This window comes from Crotalus tigris, unplaced genomic scaffold (assembly GCF_016545835.1).
Source record: "Crotalus tigris isolate CLP2741 ecotype Arizona unplaced genomic scaffold, ASM1654583v1 scf7180000024453.458620722:586385, whole genome shotgun sequence".
Taxonomy (NCBI): Eukaryota; Metazoa; Chordata; class Lepidosauria; order Squamata; family Viperidae; genus Crotalus; species Crotalus tigris.
This window is the reverse complement of record NW_024100622.1, coordinates 298,785-319,895: the sequence shown is the minus strand read 5'-3', so window position 1 is coordinate 319,895 and position 21,111 is coordinate 298,785. Positions and strand designations below refer to the sequence as shown.

Genomic DNA, 21,111 nt, shown 5'->3' with positions numbered 1-21,111 from the left:
GAGATACTTACAATGCCATTATAACGTCAACAATGACTCTACCACCAGGAAAAAGAAGAGTTTTATTTCCAAGCAAGTGAGGCTTGCCTTGACATAGTACTCCTTGTTCATTCTAGGTGGAGTTCATTCACCTAGTTCATTCACTCACCTTTGCTAGAGTTTTGTGCTATGGGATTACCGGTAATATATTAAGATGTCCAGGAATTTGTACTTCCTTAACTGATTTTATGATGTTTATTTGGTAATGTTAAGCAAAGCTTTGTTTTGCTTCTCCAGAATGGGAACAGGAAAGTTGGTAAGACGAAGTATGGAAGCAGTCAAGGAGAGAGAAAGGAAAAAAAAAAAAAAAGAAAACAGGGATGTTGAGTAAATGATAAATAAGCTCAACTCTAGTCAGTGGTCTCAACTCTTAGTCCAACTCTTGGTTAAATTCAGTTCAACTCTTCAACTAAGTCCACTCAATTGGAGAGTATTTGCCTTAAGGACAGGAAATGATGGATTTTGACCTTTGATTTGGATGTTGTAAATGTTTCAATTTACCCTTTTTAAATGGAGCTTGCTATATACAGTAGGGTTCACATACTTTGTGCAGTTAAGAAGCCCAACTCTGTCTTTTTCTGAGATAGTACAGTTGCTGTGAAAGGAAAAGACACAACGGCAGTCAGGTGTTCCATGTGCACTTCATTTCATATTTTGTTCTTCAAATTCCATTTTCTGCATAGCTGTAATAATTTTATTCTTTCATCATTTTTGGGAGAGGATGACAAAAAACTTATTTGAAATGTATATGCACACACATAAATGAATTGAACAAAACATTACTCAGATTTAAAGCTTGTGAAGAAATGAATGGCACTTACACATTGTTCAGAGGACATCTGTCAAAAGTGTTTCGGTTCTTTCTAATGAACAGTTAAAAGCTGTGAAGGGGAGCCACCCATACTGAATACAGTGAAAGGCCTGCCCAACCAGCTTGCTGGTTTTTTCAGTGTGGCAATTAAATTTGAAGAAAAAAAAAAAAGCAGTTCCACCTGAGCCAATTTTTCAATTCTAATTATATGTGTGAGAATGTATTTTTAAGAAAGGGAATTGCTGACTTTAGGATTTACTTAGATTTACTTATTAGTGTCACACATAGCATCTGGCACATAGGCAAATATTTTCATCTACTAAGTGTTTTTCCTTCTAAGCTAATTGATGAATCAATTAAAATCCTGTAGATCAGCTTTTTGTCCTAATCAGGAATTGGCCAAGCTCTGCCTGAATATGTTTGCTTTCTCCCCCAATTGAAACCCATAGCAATTTTCCTCAACTTGATTCCCTTCTGATATGATGGATTACAACATGCTTTTGGGGATATTGGAAAGATTATGGGTTGTAACTTAACACTTCTGGAAAGGATAATTTATTTAAAGCATGTTCTAATTTGAAGGCAAACCATTTTTGAATACAGAATTTCAGGGAAAAGCTGGAGAAAAAAATATTTTAATTCACCACAGGCGGTTAGGCCTAGTTTTGGTCTTTTTGCATATCAGTCTGCCTTTTGATTATTAAAATAAATTCAAATTGACAAGATTTCAAAGTCCTTAACTCTAGGGAACATATAATCTCTGTAAAAGACTAAACAGAATAAACAGCATGCCATATTTGTGGGGAAGGAGATACAGCATAATGCTAGCTGAATAAAACAAAAAGGATTAATTCTCCTAGATGTAATAATCCAGCAAAAGAAATCCCTGTATTTGTGTCTTCAACTATTTGATCCCATTTATCATATGAAACAGCTGATTATCTGAATTCTCTCTGTTGTTGTATCCATCAAGACTTTTCTATCTATCAAAACATATATTTGCAGAAAAGTTATTTTTTCCCTTCCTACCCATTAGTCTTATCAACAGTATAGTCCTTCCTCTTTTTTGATGTCATAATTGGTTTTGTTCCCAATCAAGTAGGCACTTTTATTGAAAATTTTTAATACTTAGTATTTTAATAGTAAACCCCGTGATGGCGAACCTATGGCATGCGTGCCACAGATGGCACACAGAACCCTCTCGCCATTGCCCCAGTCCTAGGCTTTCAGCTGGGTTTTATAAAACCTTTTCGCTTTAGGCCTCCACCATTGTGTGCAAAAAAATAAAAAAGGTTCAATCAATCAATCAATTTCAACTTCTTGCGGGAAAAAAAAGATCTCGCAAAGTTGGAATTGATTGATTGAACTTTTTAGTCCCACCCAGTCTGCCATTACCACCGCAACCATGCCCTTCCAATGGGCTATGCCCACTGAACTGGCAACACCCACCCAATGGGCCACACCTACCCAATGGGTCATGCCCATCCGGCACCCAACAATACGTAAGTGGGTTTGGGGTTGCAGTTTGGCCACTCGGTCTCTAAACCTATATTTTTAAGATGGATTATTTAATGAAAGAAGGGAACAGTTGTATCTTGGGGTTAGAATGTGGGGTTCTCGGTGCTCTTTGAGCTTGGTGATTTTCTTGCAGGCATTTCAGTAGGTAAATCATCAGTGCTAGCAAGTCTGTAAGAACACCACTAAGCTCTGAGAGCACCAAGAACTCCACATGGATTACTTAATCAGTCAAAAATATGGGGAGAGCCTGGCAAAAAAAGATCAGCTAATTTTGATATGGATAAAGTTATCTATTTATTAAGGATGCACTGTTTCATCTTCTCAGATATAAAATATAGCACAGCAGCTCTAGCACCAAAAAATAAAAAAAAAATGTTGAAGACATTACAATTTTATTTACTTCTTATAGGGCTTCCCTTGATTATCCATATGAAATAATCTGAAATTAAAACAAGGCAAATTTGCCTCTCCCATACTCTTCCCAGTGGTCGCTTATTTATATCTGTGAAGTGTTAGATATTCCTTTCAGAGGTTCAGAAGCTTCTAATGTTGAGGTTCTTCTACTTAGTTTCTCCTCTGTGTCTCCCTTTCTTCCTGCCAACTCTCTTATTCTATCCCATCAAGGTGACATTTTTGTCCCCGTTCCAGTTTTTTCCCCCTTCTCTCATGCCTCTATCAATCCTTTCTCATACATTTATGAGCCAAAACCTGCACCTTCTATGTTCAGTTTGCTGTAACTTGCATACAATATACTTTTATCTTGTTTCCTGATATTATAGTTTGATTTATTAACTAAACCTGCTTTGAACAAAGAAACATAAATCGAACTGGGGTCCTTTGAAGAGATTCCATTGTTTTCAGACTCAAAATTAAAACAATTTTGAACTGAATCTGAACTCTTTTTAAAGCCTTGTGAGTAATTCAGCAATTCAGAAGGCTAGAGAAAGGTCAAGATAAAATCAAATACCCACATTCCTTTTTATTTTCCATATAGGAAAAATGCTTTGATAACACAAGAAAACTGAGTTACTGATAGGACAATCTTCTAATCAGAAGGGATAGTTTTATAAGAGATCTCTAACTAGAATGAATAAACAGAATGATGCTGAATCATGTATTATATTTTTTCCCCTCTTTCTCTGTTCCTTGTTACCTTCTTCTCATCTGCACAAGAACCTTTGAAGAGTTTTAAAGAAGCCAATCAAAAAAAGGGTTATTGTGTGACACATGTCCTGCTAGTATACCCCGCTGAATTCTTTGTCCCTCAAAAATTGTGAAATATCCAGCAATTCTTACTAGGAAGAGTCCTTTGAAGAAGGCATATCAATGCCATTCTGATTCTGTAGTTCATGGTTATCATCCCATTCTTGTTTGCCATGAATGCTTTTTCTTTCCCTTTTGTAAAAATAATGAGGCCTGTAGGCACAATATTCTACAGGGTTTTTTTTTACTAAAATAAATTCTCTGCAGTTAAACTTGTCATAACTTAATATTGTCTTTGTCTTTGTATGAATTACATTCACTAAATTGATGATTTTTTTCTCTCATCCCACCCCTAATTTCTCAGGGTTATTTGCATTCTTGCTTTCACTTGCATCTAACTCAAGAGCCTTCATTTTAATTTAAAATATTGACTACAATTGACACTGAAAAGCAGGAGCTTAGTAATTTAAACAAGAATTTTAACAGCAAGGATGTTACAAATGTTAAGTCCTTGGTTTAATGGCAAATGAAGAGTACGCCGCTCAGTCTGGCCCCGGGCAGCTTGCAGCAACCCCGGGATCATAGCAATGTCCCGAGCCTGCTTTTGCAGGCTCAGGATACAACACCTCTTCCCCCCAGATGAAACTTTCTCCTCACACATGTGTGACCTCTCTGAAGGGACGTGGTAAAGGTTCCATCAATCAAATGCATGGACTGTGGATGTTGATGTTACTCGTGGATCACACCCTTGTGTGATACCATGCTATCGTTTTGGGAATAATTGTATCTGACACTCCAAAACAAACCAATAACTCCACCATTCATTTATGGCATTCCTGCCTTATTTTTCCCCGTGACTTGACAGCCACTTTACAAACTCCCTAATGTGTTTGGGTGGGTATTTAACCCGTTGCGACCTTCTCGGACCCAGGGAACACCCTTGGCTTTCCTACTCAATTACTGGGTTTGGGGTGCCCCCTCTTTGCTTCCACAGTTGCCCAGGTGACCTTGGTTCTGTTGCCTGGCCTGCTTGCTCACCCACCAGGCTTGGCAGACCAGGTCTTTGCTTCTCCCCATACCTGGTTGACCTGCCTGAGTGTAGGCTGGCTGGACTCTCTGAGTCCTACTCAGTATTTTGCGGACTTGTGGTATTCTCCAGGTCCACAATAGACCTTCCTTGGGAACAAAGATCCAGAGACCTTGCAGACCACAGCTGGAATCCAAAGATGACCGGGCCCACAGTTCTGGGTCCAAACCAGAGCGCCCACTTGCAAACACCTAGGTGCCCGTGGCTGTGAGACTGCAGGCGCCACCCGATCAGGGTGCAATCTGTCAAGTTTAGTTATTAGTCTGCGACCCCAGTGGAGTTCAGCTGGGCTCTTCCCAGTGGAAGTACACGGTGTGGTGCGGTGTGCAAGAAGAAAATCTGCCAACGTGTGATGCCAGTCACCATAAGTCAGTTTCTTGAGGGCGTCCTTGGTGATGCGTACCATTCGTTCAGCCATACCATTGGTGGAAGGGTGGAAAGGAGCCAAAGTCGCATGACAGATCATGTTGGCCTGAAGGAAAGCCTCAGAAGAAGTGAATTGAGGACTGTTATCTGAAACCAGAACACTGGAAGGCTGTGTGCTGCAAAAATGCCTCTCAACACCTGGATTGTCCTGGCAGTAATAGTGGAGGAAACAGGAACAACCTCTAGCCATTTTGAATGGCTATCAACAACAACCAAGAAGAATTGCCCCTGAAAGGACCCAGCGTAATCTATATGCACTCTGGACCATGGTGATGCAGTTTCCTCCCACCTATGAACTGTGGCCTGAGGCATTTCTGGACATGACTGCTGGCACAACCGACACCCATGCACCTGAGCCTCTATATCCTTATCTAACCCGGGCCACTAGAGATGTCTACGTACAAGCACTTTCATTCTGACAATGCCAGGATGTCCCTCATGCAGAGAGACCAAGATTCTAGGTCTCAATGAGGCTGGGATAACTATCCTACTGCCCCACAACAGGCAACCCTTAAAGGTAGATAACTCATGCTTCTTGAGCCATAAGCTTTGGAACTCAGGACCTGGACTTCTGTCAGGCCATCCAGACAAGACCTACGAAAGCATGCGTGTAGGTGTGAGATCCGTGGCAGTTTCTGAAGCCACATCCCTGGCATTGAGGGGAGATTCAGGCAACTCCTGAATGGAGAGGATATTGATGGCAGGAGCAGGGTCTGCTTTTACCAGCTTCAGAGGTCTGCTTAGGCCATCAGCATGGCCCATTTCTTTACCAGGTTTGTGAATTAATGAATAATCATATGCTGACAAAAAATAGACCGCCTCAGCATTCTAGGGAAAATAATATGAGGGGTTTGTTTGTTGGTTGTAAACAATCCCAGCAGAGGCTTATGGTCTGTGTAGACCGTGAAATGTCAGCCATATAAAAAATCATGGAATTTCTTAATTCCCACTACTATGGCCAATGCTTCCCTGTCTATTTGAGTGTAATTACGCTCAGCAGAAGATAGAGTCCTGGAGTAGTATGCTATAGGAACCTGAGTTCCATCAGCCCTCAAGTGGCTAAGTACAGCTTCCACCCCATAAGGAGATGCATCACAGGCGATGCAGACAGGTAATTGTTCATTGAAATGCGCAAGCACATCATTGGATGTTAGCAAGGCCTTGACCTCATTGAAGCTCTTTTCGTGGACTTTTGTCCACTGCCAAACTGCCTGCTTGTCTAAAAGCCTATGTAGTGGTTCTGCTACAGCAGCTTTGTGAGGTAGGAAAGCATTGTAAAAATTCAAGAGGCCTAGGAAAGCCTGCAGTTCACTTTTAGACTTGGGGCTAGGAGCCTGCTGTATAGCCTTCAATTTAGATTCAGCAGGGTGAATACCTTGGGCATCTATTCTGAATCCTAAGAACTCTGTAGAAGTGACTTACACTTGTCTTTTTTTAGTTTTAGGCCTGCTCTTCGAAAATGAAGCAAAAGAGCCCTTAATCTCTCTGCTAAATTCTGAGTAGATTTTCCAGCAATAAGGACATCATCAAAATAGGGGCAAACTCCAGGGATACCCCTAAGTGTACTCTCCATGACACTTTGGAATATGCCAGGGGCTACATTTACCCCAAATTGCAGTCTCTTGACCTTGAATGCTCCCCTATGCATTACAATGGTCTGTGCTTCAGCAGCTGCTTCATCAACAGGTAACTGTTGATATGCCTGTGCCAGATTAAGCTTTGCAAAAACTCTCCCCCCTTTGAGGGAGGCCAAAATATGGCTGACTACAGGTACAGGATATGCATGCTGTTGCAGTGCCTTGTTTAGTGTGCACTTGTAGTCTGCACATATGCGTATGTCCCCATTAGCCTTGATAGGCGTAACTATGGGAGTTTCCCATGGACTTGAATCTACAGGCTCTAAAATGCCTTGCTGGATCAATTTATCCAGCTCAGCATCAATTTTACCCTTTACTGCAAAAGGTATTCTCCTAGCTTTAACACTAATGGGTGTGATGGTAGGGTCAAGCCTCAATGAAACTGGAGGCCCCTTGTAGGACCCAATTTGTCTACTAAACACATCTGCAAACTCCTTGCAGACTTCTGCTAGGCTCAACATTTGCAAATATTGCAGCCCAGTAACCTGGATTCCCAAGGCCTCAAACCAATCGAGTCCTATAAGGTTCGTTCGTTCACCCCCAAGAACGAACACATCCAATGGACCTTCAAAATCCTTGTGCTGCACTGTAAGGGTGGCCTCCCCCTTAACACATACCTTGGAATTTTGAAAATCTGTTAAGATTATGTTGGATGGCTTAAGTTTGGCCTGAACCCACTGCTGTTGCAAATCTTTCTAAATGTATGAATAGAAATGATTGAAAGAGTGGACCCAGTGTCCAGCTCCATGACTAAAGGAACCCCTTGCAACCTCACTTAAGTGACAGCTTTTTTTAAAGGTGTTTGTATGTGCCTGTTCTGCAAATACTTCTGCACGACGCGCAGAAACCCACCCTGTTTTGGCTGGGGACCCTGGTACCTTTAAGACACAATTCTTCTCGAGGTTGTACCTTCTGGCGACCCAAACAGACGGATGCTATATGGCCTTGCCTGCCACACACTCTGCAGATGGCGGAACGGAACCTGCAGTTGGCTCTCTTATGGCGACCTCCACACCCGAAGCAGGATGCCTTCCTTCTGCTTCCTTTCCGTGGACTGGTAAAGATGATTCACCTCTTCTTCAGGATCTTCCTGTGAGCCTTCTTGGACGCCCTCATGGTGCACGGAGACTGCTTCTGGGTTGTTCCTGATGGGCCGCATATTCTTGACCGCCCCACCTGCTGCCTCTTCAGCCGTCACCTCTCTCAAAGCATCTTGGAATAAATATCTTCTTTTGCAAAGAGTCTCTGTTAAGTCTCTGTTCCTTAAACCGCATACAAAACGGTCTCTCAGCCTTTCTTCCAAATCTTTGAATTCGCAGGGTTTGCCTGCTCTTCTCAAAGCTGCAATGAATTCCTTGGCTGATTCACTTGCCCTTTGGTCCCTCTGTTCAAACATGTGTCTCCACACAATGACAGACATCTTCGGCTGGAAATGTTCTTTCAATAACTTCTTTAAGTCTGTGTACGTTACAGACTCTAGAGGAGCAGGGGCCGCCAAATTTTACGCAATTTCAAACATATCCTGACCACAGACACACAACAGGGTTGCAGCTTTCAAGCCATTTTCTCTGACTTGGTTTACCCTAAAGTAATTTTCTACTGTAGCAACATAGGACTCCCATCTCTCTGGGTGGGCAACATCGAATTCTGGCAAACGACCTATCTTCGCCATCCTTACTTCTAGGCCTGGGAAGGAGTCTATCAGCCGAGCTTACCTCCAGCAATGCTGTACTGGCAGGCCAGACACTGAGTTTAACGCCATCTTCCTTTACTCAAGGACTCCTTGGGTAAGTCTTACAGCCTTCTTCTTTAAGCCTGCAAGTCATCCCACCTTCGTCACCAGTGTTAAGTCCTTGGTTTAATGGCGAATGAAGAGTACACATTCTGTAACCAACAGCTCTTTATTTCTCTTCTGCTCACTCCAACAACAACTCAGAGACTCGCAGGCCTCTTGTATCCGGATCCCCGGGCAAAATGGTTACAGATAATGGCGCGCTTTCGTGCAAGGCTGACACTGCTCAGTCTGGCCCTGGGCAGCTTACAGCAACCCCGGGATCATAGCAATGTCCTGAGCCTGCTTTTGCAGGCTCAGGACACAACAACAAACATGTTTAAAACTAGACTGACATGAATACAGCCAACTTCATTACATCCTTTATATTCAAATCAAAGTTTTTCACAAAGTTCCATCTTTTTCCATGATTGTTTGGTAGACTGAATTTCACTGACAGCCACAAGCACAGAAAATAAAATTTCATTTGTGCTCCCAACTCAATTTGTAGTGCTTACCCCCAAAATGAGCAAAATAACATATACTTTTCTTTTTGTCATGTGGCATTTTTCCAAACAAGGGACATCTCAACATTATGAGCTATGTTTATCAGAGCAAAAAACAAATAGGACAATTATACAAATATTTTTTTTCAAAACTGCTTAAAAGATCTATGAAACAGGTAGTGACTGGGAGGGGAAATAGAAAACCCATTTTTTGCTATAATAAAACTATGACTATAGTAGCTGTAGTTTTATTATAGCTATTATAGACCCAATTGTGCGTTTTCTCTTTTACCTACCTATAGCACCAAAACATTGTCAGTAATTAGTTTTCCTTCTCTTTCAGTGTTCATAGTCCACATCTGTTGGCCAGAAACCTCATTGAGATTCAAGAGCCTAAATCAATTGATCAGAGGATTACATTTTTTCTCTTTCTTAATTATGTCATTGTCAGAGAGAGAGAGGGGGGGGCACAGTCTGTTCTCCTATTACATCTTTGAACTTTCATATTGGCCCTTGATATACAAGCTGAACAATGTAACATCCAGTAAAGTCTTGTTGAAATGGAAAAGCCCTAAAATGACTCACTCCCTTAAATCAATAACACACCTTGTTCCAAAACCAGTAAATAGAAGCCCAGAACATAAGGCAAAGATAAAATTACCAAAGTTTCACTGGTTTGTTGATAGAAATGTCATTTAGTTATATTTTATGCTCTCGTAGTAAATGCTAAATGAACTGAGATAGGAAGAATTGTTGTAAGATACAGGTTAAATTCAGGTGATACTTCCTCTATTTCTAACTGGCTTAATAGGCAGAATCATAGCAAGAGTTGGGAGAAATGGCAGATCAGTTCCTGAGATCAGATTTTCTGATTCCAATTCTCCATTTTTTTGTCAATTGTCTGTCCCTAGTGAAAGTATAAGATCAGCATATGTGAAATATGGATATTATTGCTTCTGCTGTTAATTTTTCAAAAAATATAACTGCCTTTTCTTCTAAAATAATAAAGCAGTTTTGACAGATGACTGTAGAAATCTGAAAAATCCATCTGTTCCAAATGATATATAAGCTTTCATACGTGTCTCAAAGTAAGATATATATGATTTTGTTACTAAAATCTAATCGTTCTTCTTACAATATTTATAATTGCACTTATTTTTTTTAAAGATTGTATCAAACTAACCTTCCTAACCTACGGATCTTTCAGATATGTTGATTTCAGTTCCTAGAATTCTTAGCAATTGTCATGCTAATTAGTAAATCAGGGGGTTGAACTCAACATATTTAAAGGACACCCAGGTTAGGAGAAGAAGTTTCTATAACATGAAAAATAAATAGATAAATAAAATATCAAGAATATCATCCATAAAAATAAGGATAGAAACAAAAATTAATCTATCATCAGGGCAGATATATTTTTCTTCCCTTGCTGACACTAAAAGAAGGGCCTCCCTAGTAGAATTAGGATATTTCCGGGTCTGATAGACAGAAAAACATCCTCTGATGCTATCCACTTAAGATTTTCAGAATTAAAGCTACCATTTTATATTAGCCTGAGACGAAGGATTTTAGCATTGGTGTAATTTCAACTGGCTATACCTGCTAACCATCTAATACAGACATTCTGACTTGGTTGAAAGCCCCAGGTCATTTTCAAAGACATCCATAAAAACAGTATACTGTAATAATAAAGTTGAGAATAGTACTTGAGGAAGCACTGATAATGTCAGACATCTTAACCCAAATCATATGTAGTTCAAGCCAGTCCAAACTGGTGAAAGGCGCTTCTGGCCACGAATAGACAAACTGGAAAAGCACAACTTTTGCTGTTTCATAGAACTGATATCTCATCTGATAAACACCCAATTTCAATATCTCAATTGTTTACCCCATTGAGATTCATAATTTATAGATAAAAATTATTACTGAATCCATAAACTATATCTGCATCTTTGCAGCTTCATCTATGTCAAAGGAAAAGAAAAAATAGAATTAAATTGTATATTAAGAACAACTTAATAAATTTATAGTTATCTCCCCTAATTAATTCTTTGGCTCCATGGCTCAGGGACTGGGTCTAATTTTGTCAGCTTTCACTGAAGTTGCAGCCACCTATGTATTAAATAATTGTTGGTAATCCAATATCTGTACTCTATAAAGGTTGGGCTATTAAGAGGAAATATAAAATACATGAAATATAGTTGCAAAGGTGTTGAACTAGGAGTGGCAAGAACTGTTTTCACGGTGAATGATACTAGGTGACCTTAAGCCAGCCACCTGAATCAAAAATATTTTATAATTATAAGCTTCCAGTTGGGCAATCTGCTTATATGGTTATCATATAGTGACTAGTTGGAGAGTGAGGGATTAAAATGGTAATTCAAATAGACTGGAAGAATTTTTCACATTACATATTGTAACGGCAAGCATCACTTCTTAAAGAACAGATTTAATGGAAGGTGTTCTAATATTAATGATAGAAATAGCATTCTCTATCTTATTTGAAGAATGAAATGATGTTCAGACCCTCTTGAACCCCCAAACTTGTGGTTTTTAATAGTTTACCTAGGTGATTAATGATAGACCTACTGATTTTTAAATACTAAGTTTGCAAACTTGGTAAAGGGATCATTGGAACTAGGAAAATGCCATAGCAGTTACTAGTTCATCTTGCAGCATTGTATCTATTGTGTCTAGTGGGGTTATTTGACATGAATCCGTTATCATGGCAGAATTGCAATGTATAGGAGAAAATGTTACAAAATTAAAAAGATCTTTTGAAAGATTTCCCATGCGACTCAAAATGGAAATAACCAAAAGTCACTGAACAAACACAAATCCTGATTACTGAGTTTGTTGTTGTTGTTGTTAATTGCGAAGTCATGTCCGACCCATCGCGACCCCATGGACAATGTTCCTCCAGGTCTTCCTGTCCTCTACCATTTTCTGGAGTCCATTTAAGTTCACACCTACTGCTTCAGTGACTCCATCCAGCCATCTCATTCTCTGTCGTCCCCTTCTTCTATTGCCCTCAATCTTTCCCAGCATTAGGCCTTCTCCAGTGAGTCCTTCCTTCTCATTAGGTGGCCAAAGTATTTGAGTTTCAACTTCAGGATCTGCCTTCTAAAGAGCAGTCGGGGTTGATCTCTTCTAGGACTGACCAGTTTGAACGCCTTGCAGTCCAAGGGACTCGCAGGAGTCTTCTCCAGCACCATAGTTCAAAGGCCTCAATTCTTTTGCGCTCAGCCTTTCTTATGGTCCAACTTTCACATCCATACATTGCAACTGGGAAAACCATGGCCGGGACTATACGCACTTTTGTTGGCAGGGTGATGTCTCTGCTTTTTAGTATGCTGTCTAGATTTGCCATAGCTTTCCTCCCCAGGAGCAAGCGTCTTTTAATTTCTTGGCTGCAGTCCCCATCTGAGGTGATCTTGGTGCCCAGGAAAATAAAATCTGTCACTACCTCCATTTCTTCCCCATCTATTTGCCAGGAATTGAGAGGGCCGGATACCATGATTTTGGTTTTCTTAATGTTGAGTTTCAAGCCAACTTTTGCACTCTCCTTCTTCACCCGCATCAAGAGGCTCTTTAGTTCCTCTTCACTTTCTGCCATTAGAGTGGTATCATCTGCATATTTTAGGTTGTTGATATTTCTCCCGGCAATCTTAATTCCAACTTTTGTTTCATCTAGCCCTGCTTTTCTCATGATGTGCTCTGCATATAAGTTAAATAGGCAGGGCGAGTTACTGAGTTACATGGTTCAAATGTTTAAAACAGCTAATTGGGTTTGGTTAAAGTTCACAGAGACTGAATTAGTTTATAATCCAAACATAGGTAAATGTGTTTTGTATTTGCTTTAGCTCTGAGATTTTGTATATATTTTTTGTTTAATTTTATTCTTGATGCTTTGCCTTTGCTGCATATTCGCACCTTGATGTTATGATAATACACACTCCAGTGCTGTGTTGTCATTCCTTCCATTGCTTTTCTTTGGCAGCTCAGTTCTTTTTTCAAAGGCCATGGCAGCAGTAAAACTAAAGAAAGCATTAGTAGTAAAAGGCTTGACCATCTCAGATATAAAGTGTAGATGTTGAAGACATAGATATTTGAAGAATATCAGCCCAGGGAAAAGAAGGTAAGTAGCAAAATATAACACACACTCACACACACACTGGTTTTTTTTATACTTTTGTTTAGTAACAAGCAAAATTCTGTATGGAAAATATATGGCTTGGTAACAAGCTGACTTTAGAAGAAAAGAAAAACTTTTCATTTTGAAATTAACTGAATTAGCAGAGATGAAGAAATCAACTGCTTTGATTAGAGATAATGGACTAGATAGTTTTATAAGAGCCTGGAAACCGTTGATGGACTTTCTACATGCTAAATATAATAACATGGTTAACAGAGAGATTTGAAGAGTGGTGTAATGTTTAGCTTAATTTGTTGACTGCTTTTATATGTATGTATGTATGTATGTATGTATGTATGTATGTATGTAGGTCTTTAGTTATTCAGGTTTTCTCCCGCGTAAAATTGGAAGTGTCTTGGCGACGTTTCGACGAAGTCCCATTCGTCATCTTCAGGCTGGTGTTTTCAGCTTCGTGCTTCGAGGAGAAAACCCGGATAATCAAAGACCTACATACAAACACCCACGAAAACCTCAGAAAACACACACATACACGTGCGTGTGTGTGTGTGTGTGTGTGTGTGTGTGTGTAAGGGGAAGAGAATGTACTGCTTTTTCTTTTCTTTCAGCAACCAGCTAGAGTGGATCCCACATGTTAAATATTAAATTTAATTGATCTCTTTTCCCTCTTTTTTTTGTACACTATTTTTTTCTTTTTTGTTGTTGTTAGGGTAGAATGTATGCTTTTGTTTTGTTTCATTTCATTTGTTTTTCTATTTTTTATTTTTTATGATAAAACAAAAAATATATTAGAAAAAGGAAAAAAAAGTTGTGGCACTTTCTACACTCATGTCACTATAATCAACTTATTTTCTTTATTCTAGATACATTTTATCCTGCTGTTCAGCCGACAAGGGAAATTAAGACTTCAGAAATGGTTTATTACACTTCCTGAAAAGGAAAAGAAAAAAGTCACCCGAGAAATTGTGCAGATTATTCTGGCTCGAAATCAAAAAATGAGCAGCTTTGTTGACTGGAAAGATCTCAAGCTTGTTTACAAAAGGTATGGGAAGTTTTATAAATCAACTTTTTATATACAGCAGATCATTTCCGTATGTAATGAAAAGGAAGAGGAATAAATGCTCTCTAAGTCACTGCTAGAATGCTTATAAATAGCAATTGACTGGACTGAAGAACAACCACATGAGTTCAGGTTCATTTTCTATTAAAAAAATATTGTTTTTGTAGAAAAAGAAGGGAATTGTATCAATATACTGAACATAAAACTACCTTTGGGGGCTTCTGTTAGCCGAAGGAAGGGTTGGATAACATTTTCAAATCAATGATACACCTAAGCAACCAGTTTTTCTCAACATCAACAAGTTTAAAATGCATGAAATTCAACTCTGAAATTGCATTGCTGGCTGGGGAATTCTGGAAGCTGAAGCTGCTGAGATTGAGAAACACTGACCTACCCAGCAACATTTTTTTCAGGGATATGATGAAAAATACTGGTTTTCACAATCATTTGAGGACTTTCATGTATGACAATTTCTCTCTTGTGTACATATTTCTGCTATTATTTCATGGTTTTTAATTTGTACTTTCCTAGTAATTACTGCTGCTACGCTTGTGAGATAAAATCTCAGGGTAATCTGAGCTGCCCATGAGCAAACTCTGGGCTGCTCAAGAAAACATTTACCTTAAAGCAATCCATTTATTGGACTAACTCAAGGTCACAAAACAGTGTGTAAACTTTCATCATGAAAGGGACGAACAAAAGGGCTACTGGAACATGAATTCTGGATTTTTTTAAAAGAGACAATTGCCCTTTCTTTTAACAAAACAAGCTGTTTACATAAAAACTATATCAATATGCAAACATTTGAAATATAATTTGGGACCGATATTGATAAAGTATTAAGATGTATGAAGATATGTTAAGAAGTAAAAAATAGGTTTGCATACCATAGACCTTAGAGAAACAGGGTGAGATTTTATGACAGATTGTTGTGCTGAATTGTAAACTTACTTCATATCAACATAACTGATATGGCACTTCTTATTTTCATAATCATTGATAACCACTTTTCAAGGTGCTTTTAAGACAAATTATTTTATGATGTACTGAACAAGCAAAATTGAAGAAAGAACAAAACTGATCTTTAATATATACTAGTGGTCAGTGCTTTTTTTGTAAGAAAGAAGGTGCCGGAACTCACATCTCGTTAATTTTTTATTTAAAAAGTTATATGTTCAGTTCTTAGCAGGACTAGTGGTTGAGAAGTAATTAGTAATTTTTTTTCATTTTTAAATTTGGGGGTCATACTTTTACACTAAAATTAAAAAAAAATTCAATTTATCAACAATTTTTTAAAATAGAGAAATTATTTACCTTTCGCACATAGTCAAACACTGTACACCCCCTACCCACATGTCAGTTGTGTAACGAAACATAATGATCTCCGCCTGCAGTAAGCACTCAGATTGCGATCACTTGACCAATCAAAAGCCGAGCATTACCACAAGCCGAACAGTGCCATTATTCTGGATCTTGAACTGAGTTGCCTTCCAATTCAGACCCAGATAGATAATGCGACAAAATGGATTTAAACAAATATTTAATCCGGGAATCCTTAACAGAAACTTATATTCCTGAAGATGCGTCCAGTGGAGAAGATTTGTCACTGAATAACTAAACTACATTACCCATAAGCCATCTCTTAAGGAGACAGCACTTAACCCAATAAATGCCAAGTATTCTAACATACTGATCTATCTAACTGATCGGTCCAGATCAGCCATCACAACTAGCGCAAAGTACGCATGCATCAGACTCAACACACAAGCAGCCTGCATGCATCATTTTAATGATTTTGCTGCTGACCTGCTATGCTTAACAGGGCGATTCAAGTCCATGTGGACCAAACATCAAATTTTCCAAAGTTACTTTTAAAACTTGGAAAATCCATTGAGAAAAGGTGCCAGAACTTCGTTCCAGTGCGTTCTATGACAAAAAAAGTACTGCTAATGGTCATGGTTTTTTCTCCTCATTTTATAATTTAGATATGCTAGTTTGTATTTCTGTTGTGCAGTAGAAGAAGAAGATAATGAACTTCTGACCCTAGAAGTTGTCCATCGTTATGTAGAGCTATTGGACAGATATTTTGGCAATGTAAGCTTATTTCTTTATTATTGCTCCATAAATAGCTTTCTTTGCAACTGATAATGTGTTTAACATAATTTTCTTTGCAAATTGTGTTTTATGGTTTGGAATAGGGGTAAAATATAATCAATTAGAGTGTATTCCACAAGCCTATATGTGAATCCAATCATGCTATTTTTTTTCTTTAATGGAAAAATGATATAAAGGCATAGGAACACTAAGTGCTTTGGAATTATTTTAATTCTGAGATTTCTGACAAGATAGAAATATGTTGGTGTATTATCTGTCCACTTGAAGAGCTAGTTTAGTTTGTTTGCAATTTATTATGTTTTAACTATGTATTTCTAAGGTTTATTAGTTATCCAGTGACCAGGCCAGTATAACAAAAATATATGCCAGATAAAACTATATAAACCAAGTAAAAATTAGTAGATGAGCTTCTGTTTCCCTGAAGGATTATGTGTGAGCTCTTTTTCACCCAAGTTTTCATAGTGTCAGTAGGGTGGAATATGTTTGACCAACTGAGATTCATGGTCCTGCCTGCCTGGAAAGAGGCTACTGTGTTTGGTTGCAATTATTTTTCATTGTCTTAAGAATAGACTCCCTCAGTGGGTAATTTCTGCAGAAACGCAAAATCTAGTTAGGAACTTCAACTAGTTCATAATACAGCTGCTAAACTTCTTGCTAGCAACAATCTGCAAAAAAACTTCTAGCTAGTTATGAAATAGTAGTTGCTGGTTTATATTCTAAGATAGTTCCAAGTACTAGTAACCTGGCTATTGAGATTCTCCATTTTTTTATTGTTCGAAGAAGTTAAAATGTTGCGGAGAAGGTAAAGGCTAAGAGAAGACCTCCCACATATTTCCATCTTAGAAAATGGTATGGTTTATGGTATATTGCTGGTGAACTAATCACCTGTCATATAAAGTTTTTGATAGCATATTGTACAGCCAATAGTTTCACACATTGCAGCATTAAGGAATACAATGTAACGAAAGCTTCAAAGGAACACTACTTCTTATCAAGTCTATCTCCTTGATAAGGGCAAACTGCTCATTTACACATGTGATTATTTTGTGTACTTTAATTCTTAATGTAATGTTCTGTTCTACAAACACTCAAAATAGAATAGAGAAAATATCAGAATACTAAAGGGCTTACTCATTTAAAGCTTTCCTTTCCCCTTCAGAAATTAATTTCTGGGACAAATTTTATTACTGGTATAAATTAAAGAGAACTGCTCGGGCTTCAAGCTAGTGTTAAGATAGAAATACATATAATTGTATATATAATGTATTGTATAGAAGAATACGTTTATTTAGAGATTAAGAATGATGTATTAATTATACTGTATGTATAAAGAGGAACAAATTGTTAGGAATATTTATTCTGGAATGTCACGTTATGTCCATTTTTGTTTTAACTGTATTATAAATAAAAAACTTTTTAAATTTCTGTATATATTTCCAATCCTTGATAAAACAAATACATTGCATAATGTGTTTTCTTTTCATTTGGTTTATTATGACAATGTACCCATGAATGAATTTGAAGAAAGGCCAGCTTGCCTATAAAAAGGCAGAAATAATAGCCAGTGCACACCCTTTAGATGGTTTTTTTTATAAAACCCAGCTGTAGGATTTTATTTCTAGAAAAGTGTGAAAAGGATTGCAGTCTGTCAACAGTTAAGACATAAAATGATCTTGAAATGTCACTTAGTCTTAAATTATTTCAATTTGAACCATCGGGATACATTTAATTTTATATATCCTTAGTTGGCTGTCCTAGGAGTGCACATTTATACAGTATATATGAGTACATATTAACATATTCAGTAGCAGGATACGGACTCTAAATATTTATTTCTATAATACTTAACAGGTATGTGAACTGGATATTATTTTCAATTTTGAGAAAGCATATTTTATACTTGATGAATTTCTAATGGGTGGGGAAGTTCAAGAGACATCCAAAAAATCTGCGGTGAAAGCCATAGAAGATGGTGATATGTTACAAGAGGTAAGTCAGAAAAGAGAAGAAAACAAATCCCTCACTTTCTCTCCTTCTTTAAAAATATGATTGTCCTACTTATTAAGGTCAGTGTTTTTCAATTTAAGCAACTTTAAGATTTCAGCTCCCAGAATTTCCCAGCCAGCATTCTGGGAGTTGAAGTCCACCCCTCTGCATTGGTTTAGGCCATCAATCATACTCTAACAATATTATTGGTATAAGGATATAGAAAAGCTCACTTATAATAGAAAAGATATAGCCAGGGGCTGACTGTAGAGCTGTAGTGGAATGTGGTCCAGATTCCTAGGAGGGAAGGAGTTAAACTAAAGCTGAAAAAGAAAGCCAGCCAGCTTCTCTGGTATGATCTTGAATATGTACTCATCATTTTCAAGAACATCAGAAATCATTTGAAATTCTATACCTCACAGATCTAGCTGAACAATGGAATGCATGAAAGATGTTGTTAAATATAAATATGAGAATAGGCTATCAAAGATCAGGAAACAGAAAAAGCACACTGGATGTCAAAATAAAGGTGAAAGTTGCAAAGAAGAAAAAAGAAACCAAAGACAAGGAAGACAAAGATCTCAAGGAAGAACTCAACAAAGAATTTCCAAGACATATCAGAAAGGACAAGAAACACTATTACAACAGTAAATATGAAAACAAGAAAACACATGGAAAAATAAGGGTAGTCTTCCAAAAGATTTCCTAACTCAGAAGGAGGTTCCAGCCTTGAATTGGCATGCTAAAACAACTATCAATGGATAGTGAGAATTAATTCAAAGAAGATCAAGTAAAGGTGGAAGCAGTATACAGTAGTCTGTACTATATGTGTTAACATCCAGAAGGTATCCTCTATATTTACAAAACCACTAATACTGGAAATTAGGCCAGTACTCAAGTCGGAAGGCTATTGGAGTTGATGAAATAACTAAAGAAATATGGCAAACAACAGAAGAATCTATAATGTTTGTAATCAAAGGCCAGCAAATTGGGAGAAAGACCCAGTGGCCAAAAAATTGGAAGAAGTGAGTCTACATATCAATATCAAACAAAGGAGGCTTAGCAGAATGAACAAATATTCACACAATATACTTAATTATACATGCTAGAAAAATAATGCTTAGGATCATCCAAAACAGATGAGAACCATTTAGCAGAGGTGCCAGATGTTTGACTAGTTTTAGAAAAGTCCAAGGAATAGGAGAATAATTGCTGATGCTTGCTATATAATTGAGAAACCCAAAGATTAATAAAAAAAGGTCTACAAGTGCTTCATTGATTATAGAAAGGCTTTCTTTTGTTTCAGTCATGTTATAGAATGTATAAAACATGCACACAAAAACACAAAATTCTGTAAGATGTTATGGGTGTCTAATGTTCAGTTCAAACACTAAAATGTATACCCTACTCATTAACATATCTAGTGTTTTCAAATACTTGATTTCATGGCCAGCATTAAGTAAAAAGGAATTTAAAAGAGGCAGGACTATTTTCCCCAATCTGTCCAACATGATAATTGTAATTACTATCAGCTGTATAAATTAATACTTGGACTTTGTGCCCTATTTATCCCTAATAGCATGTACCTATGATGTTATGGAAAAACAAGGTATGATTTGTGAAACAATCTTAAGTCTCATTTGTTAAACAAATTAGCTGAATAAGTAGCATAGTAAAATTAGTCTCAATGGGACATAAGCACACCATTGAGACTGGTTTGTGCACAAGTAATGCTAGAATTTTAAAAGTATTGGGAATGACTTTATCGTGATGGAAAATTACTAAAGACTTCCATAGAAGCATCTAAAATGAACCCAGATCAAACCAGGTCAGAACAAACAAATTTTGTTGACTAAATGCTAAATATGCTGCTAATCCATTTTTAATGCAGAGACAAGGAGATATCTTGAGATTCTCAGTGTTTCAAGAAAAGCTTAAGTTGCTAAACTGCATATAATCATAGAAAACTGACATCAGAAAGAGACCTAATGGTTCATCAAGTACACCCTTTGAGGTTTTTTTGTTTAATTTATTCATTATATTTTAATTTTTTTATTTTTGCTATAGATGTTGTTATCTCAAGCTTGATTGTAGATTGGTAAAAGAAAACACTAGAATTATTTGATTGAAAGATTATGAATTTATTAACAAAATAATGTTTCATGTTCATTAGCTTCATGATTTCAAAACTATTTTATTTTTGTACTGAAAGTAAATAATTTTAACATTCAGAATTAGTCTAGGCTACAAGATTAAGCTAGTGAGAAGAGAATGAGTCTATTAATAATGTGATTTTTCTTTAGTTTAGCAAATTAGTTTCAGTTATCTGCTTTTGTGTAGGTTGATTGTTCTTACATTATGAATTCTATGGGTAACTTCTGATTATAACTGAGTTATTTTCTTGATTGTTCTTTGTTGCAGACAATGGAAGAATATATGAGCAAGCCTGCCTTTTAAATCAAAACTATAGAACCAGCTAAAGGGACCATGTAATATGGCATAACATCTCTTAAGTGCCAGATTTTGCTTAAAATACATATTCCCCAAAGTTCTAAAAGTGATATGTTATCTATGCAACTGTCAAGATGAAGGTCAGCCACAGTGCTGTAAGTATAGCAGCACATGTATATTATATTTTCTTTGAGTTTATTTTAATTTGGCTGTCTAGATTGAAAGTTTTATGGCAAATCTTACTATAACTTTTTACTCTAAGAAATTGATACTAGAATCTTTGAAGGATATATTTATGACTTTGGACCAGTTTCTGATCAATTCAATATAATTTTGTAAAAACAAAAA

General features: G+C 37.3%; 2 protein-coding genes across 3 annotated transcripts in view; both read left to right on the top strand.

The window, feature by feature from the left end:
* The window catches only part of WDFY1 (WD repeat and FYVE domain containing 1), a 56,715-nt gene extending 35,610 nt beyond the window's left edge, over positions 1-21,105 (top strand). Inside the window, exons 13-14 of the mRNA XM_039332184.1 lie at positions 14,015-14,193; positions 20,734-21,105. The gene's annotated coding sequence lies outside the window, so the exon portion shown is untranslated. The remainder of the gene's footprint in view (positions 1-14,014; positions 14,194-20,733) is intronic.
* Positions 1-21,111, top strand: part of AP1S3 (adaptor related protein complex 1 subunit sigma 3) — a 23,567-nt gene extending 2,456 nt beyond the window's left edge. For both annotated transcript variants that reach the window (XM_039332189.1, XM_039332188.1), the window contains exons 2-5: positions 14,015-14,193; positions 16,197-16,305; positions 18,178-18,315; positions 20,734-21,111. In XM_039332189.1, coding sequence (XP_039188123.1) covers positions 14,015-14,193; positions 16,197-16,305; positions 18,178-18,315; positions 20,734-20,769 — 462 coding nt within the window. In that variant the 3' untranslated portion in view covers positions 20,770-21,111. The remainder of the gene's footprint in view (positions 1-14,014; positions 14,194-16,196; positions 16,306-18,177; positions 18,316-20,733) is intronic.